Source organism: Triticum aestivum, chromosome 3B, assembly GCF_018294505.1.
Source record: "Triticum aestivum cultivar Chinese Spring chromosome 3B, IWGSC CS RefSeq v2.1, whole genome shotgun sequence".
NCBI classification, from domain to species: Eukaryota; Viridiplantae; Streptophyta; class Magnoliopsida; order Poales; family Poaceae; genus Triticum; species Triticum aestivum.
This window is the reverse complement of record NC_057801.1, coordinates 558,894,013-558,898,628: the sequence shown is the minus strand read 5'-3', so window position 1 is coordinate 558,898,628 and position 4,616 is coordinate 558,894,013. Positions and strand designations below refer to the sequence as shown.

Here is a 4,616-nt window from a genome sequence, read left to right as displayed (position 1 = left end):
AGTATTGCCCACAGGTCGTGTGTTTCCAAAGGATATCATCTTCGTTGAGCTCGTCAAGCTGGACCTCATTTAGTATCAACCATAGAGCGAAGAATTGTGTGATGTGCTCGACAGAGACATTGGTAGGGGGGTTTATCTTGAGAATCCAAGCGTTGTGCTTCATGACCTCCCTCACCTTCCAATTCTTTCTCTTGGAAGCTTCATAGATGAGCGGGGCAATGTCTTTAGGCTTTCGCCCAAGGAGCCAAGGAGAGTCCCAAAAGGGGGTCCTCGCACCGTTACCAACGGTGATGGTGGTGGAAGCATAGAAAAAGTTGAGGTCCTCCTCGTTACATGGGTTTCCCATTCCCACCCACATCTTGGTGGGCTCCTTCCATTCGTACCATGGCCATCGCAAACGGAGAGCCCTCGTAAACTTGTCAGTGTTGAGTACCCCAAGGCCTCCGTACTCAAGTGGCCGGCAAACATACTCCCAATTCACCTTGCATTTGGCCCCTGTTGTCTTGTCCGAACCGGACCAAAGGAAAGCTCTCTCGAGCTTGTTGACGCTGTGAAGGATGGTTGGTGGGATGACCAACGGGGTGGCGGGGTAGACCACTTGGGAAGTGATCACGGACTTGACAAGGGCCGCACGTCCAATGGTGGTGATGTTTTGGCCATCATACGTTGATAACTTGCTTGCAACTTTGTCCACGAGAAATTGGAGATCCACCAACTTTAGCTTCCAAACAGAGAGGGGGAGCCCCAAGTATCGCAGTGGGAAAGAGGTCCGTGCAGCCGGCAAACTTTGAGTTAGGCGACCCAAATCCAGGTGGTTGCAACGAATGGGCACCACCGAGCTTTTTTGGAAATTGGTGCAAAGGCCTGTGACCTCCCCGAACCCCTTCAAAATGCTTGCCAGGTTGTCAACATCCTTTTTGATCGGAGCCAAGAAGACAGCCGCATCGTCCGCATAGAGGGAGGTCCTCAACATGGCTCCCCGCCCCCTTATTCTATGTAGGAGACCCCTCCGAGTTGCCACATCTAAGATTTTTTGTAGTGGATCGATGGCGATGACGAATAGGAGCGGGTAAACCCTGATATGGATGCTATTAGTCTTTATATGACTGTGATTGCTTAAAGCATGGATGCATCAGGACTTTCTTGATAAAAATATTTTCTTCCATTCCTTCAGAACTAAATACTATTATGGTTATCATGTGGCGTTTGGGAGTTGGATTTATTAACAATAAAATGCATCAGAGATGACAGAGTTGTCATGCTAATTACGCTCTTTATGCTATCCAATTAACTGATCAATTGCTTTGGTAAGCCTCAGAGGTCGTAAGACTGATTGACTGACTGGAAACTTTTCTCCTCTTTTTTGTCAGAATATTAGTTCTGTTCTGGAGAAATTTGGTAGTAATATCATATTCTTCAATGGACTTCTCGATCCTTGGAGTGGTGGAGGGTGAACACACTTACCTTGTTTTCCAATAGCAATAATCTTATCACGTTGACCGCCGTTTTGTCGTATTAATATTGTTATTCTCTGAATGCTGCAGCGTCCTGAAGAACATATCTGAGAGTGTTGTTGCCATTGTGGCCCCACTAGGTACAGTGCTTTTCTTGTAGAATGAACTCATATCTGGTGGTGTGGGTTTCAAGCTGTCATACCATACACAGTTCATCCCTGATGTAAGTGTTGGTTTTGCTCTGCAGGAGCGCATCACATAGACCTGCGCCCCGCGACCAAGGAGGACCCGGATTGGCTCGTAAGCCTGAGAGAATCAGAACTCGAGATCATATCCGGCTGGCTATCGGATCACTACCGGGCAAGAGGGGGCGCGCTCTTTCAGCGCGCAACCAACAAGGACTCAGCTGCCTCATAATGAAACCACACTGCTCCCTTCTTACCATTTGTCCCGAAGTTGCGAATGTGGTTTACTCCTTCCCTTGCTAAGGATTTAGTTCCAACTGACATGAGATGGTCATCTCAGCAGTTCAACTCCCAGCTATCATCGCCGGCTGCTGCGCCGCGGAGATGAGGGCCGTAACACCGTACACCGATTTCGCCTTGACTCTTCGGTTTTAATAATTATGCTTGTAAATTGTAATGGGCTGGTGCGTTGCTCTTGGTTTCAGAAAGAGCAGCCTATGATGTTGTGCATGGCATGTAAGTCAGGAACTAACGCTAGCAGAATAGACAACATCGGGAGTTTTTTCAAGAAATGTAACTTTTTTTAATGTCCTCTTGTGTGTGTATATCCGGTCAGCTGTGGAGAAAGGAATCGGAACTTCGGAACTGTTTGGGAATTGGGGTTGTGGATTAGAGACAATATCACCTGGAAACCACATATTCAGTGGAATCCTGGAAACCTGAGCACAGACTGTTGGATGCTATTTGTATGGGCCAGATTGACTCGTAACTGCTCAGCCCTATTTGCAAAACAAGGCCCGCAACCAGAGAATACATTTTACATGGAACCCCTCAGGCCTACAAGTAAACACAGCTAGCCTCTTGCCACTTATTTCCAGTTTTTTGTCAGCAAGTAGGATCTGCCTATGATTCACCACGCATGCCAGACATGCACACACAACGATTTAAAATGGAAAAGTAGCTGCAATGGATACCAGAACTGACATAAGCTGATTCTAAATAGTCTCCTAATAGCAGAGTAACTAAAACAACTAACAGGCAATGCCACAGACCAGAGAACAGAAAACTGAAGGAAGCTAATTTTAGTAGCCCAGAATTCACTTGCAGTACTGCATACTTCAACAACATGTACAGTAGTTAGGGCATGATAGCCACATTATGCTAGGGAGTTTTGTTACAACATAGACACGTACAGTAGTTAACCGCATTATGCTAGGGTCTTTCGTTACAACAGACACATCACTAACTCATTAGCCATTAACAGTCATAGTAAATCTCACGTTCATATATCGGACATAACTCGAGTACAAGCTGAAGAACGTATCAGTGCACCACTACAACTCCAAACATCCTGCAGTAGTCTTTGTTTATGAAACCTTCACATGTCTTTACTGCCACCAGCAAACCTGAAACAAAAGAGTTGAATTTTTTATACTTATATTTTAAAACGAACTTAACAACAATCTATGAAAAGAGGCACAACGTACGTTTTCTCAACCGTACGTTTTACCGCAAGTTTAGCCTCACACCCACATCTAGTGATTTTCCTCTCATATTTTCATAGTAATCCTTGACATTACAAGTCTGCAACAAGTAATGGTTTTCTTAATTTCTTGTTCCGATTATGGTGTACAGTATTGTCAAATTAGCATGATAGGATCTCCTTGTTGCTGCATTAATATAAAACTAGCTTACCAAATAAATTAAACTTTACTAACTTCTTGAAGACCAAAATCTGGACAGTAGACTTAGGGGCAATCAGCAGTTGCAGCCAAGATACTACTACCTCGTCCTTCCCCTACTCTATTTGCTTTGGTTTGCAAACCTAGCCCAACTAGAAGTGCTAATCTTGGAGGAGACAACCAGAATCCACGCCCATGTCATCTCTATTTGCTTTGCAAACCTAACCCAACTAGAAGAGATGGAACTACTAGATGAGCCACGAAAAGAAGACAATGGCAGAGTATAGAAGATGAACAATGTAATAGAAATCTTCATACCTTCAGACTTAGATCCAGTACCAATCCGATGGGGAATGCTCAGAGGATGATTGGCGTGTTGGGCCAGCCGCCGTAGATGAGGGAAGGCCGGAGAAGAATTAGCCGCGCCGGTCACCGGTCGCCGGGGCGTACTGCTGGGTTGTCGCAGTAGGCCAGCCGCCGGAGAAGAGAGAACGAATTAGCCACGATCGCCGGCCGCCTGAGATGAGAGAAGGAATTAGACACGGTCGCCGGCCGCCGGCCCTGCGAGGAACAAGGGCGTCGTGCTGGGCGAAGCGACCATCTCCTACTTGCTGACAAAAAACTGGAAATAAGTGGCAAGAGGCTAGCTGTGTTTACTTGTAGGCCTGAGGGGTTCCATGTGATGGGGAAAAATTGAATCGGGATAGCTCCATAGGGAAAAGGGACGGATGGCTCATCTTCCATCAAGGATTTGTACTGAGGTACAGGAAGAGTACGGGGTCCTTTTTGCATTTCGTCCATCTTTTCATCTCACATCGCACAATCCTCATCCAACGGCACAGGATCAAGTTTCCGTGCTTCCACTGAATACATGGTTTCCATCATCGTAGACAGTCGTGAAAACCTTGACCGCCAACGGCTAGGTTTGTAGTTTCTGATATTTTCCCGAATGTCTTAACACTTGCATTTGGTGGGCAGTTTCATTTCCATCTATGTTAGATTTATGTGTTCTTCGCGAAAATTTCAATTTTTTTGTTGAAAGTTATGAATTTTTTAGTTGCGGAGCGACCCACGACGAAGGGGGAGGAGAGGCCATGGTGGCTGGGTGGGCGACGCGGTCGGGGCGACCACCGAGAGGAGGGAGGAAAGGCCATGGTGGCTGGGTGGGAGGACGCGGTCGGATTAGCGTCGTGTATTGTCTTTTTTTTCGTTGCAACCCATGCCATTTTGCTAGTCCATTTTAAAACAAACAAGGTTGGCTTGGCTAAAACCCATTGCGAGGAAAAAAACACGTT

At 46.1% G+C, this 4,616-nt stretch overlaps 1 protein-coding gene across 1 annotated transcript in view; it reads left to right on the top strand.

The window, feature by feature from the left end:
- Nucleotides 1-2,231, top strand: part of LOC123070900 (lysosomal Pro-X carboxypeptidase) — a gene marked incomplete at its 5' end in the record, with an annotated part of 5,287 nt that extends 3,056 nt beyond the window's left edge. The window contains 3 exon segments of the mRNA XM_044494302.1: nt 1,371-1,450; nt 1,545-1,594; nt 1,702-2,231. Of these exon segments, the coding sequence (XP_044350237.1) occupies nt 1,371-1,450; nt 1,545-1,594; nt 1,702-1,871 (300 nt within the window). The 3' untranslated portion in view covers nt 1,872-2,231.
- Nucleotides 2,232-4,616: the final 2,385 nt, after the last annotated feature.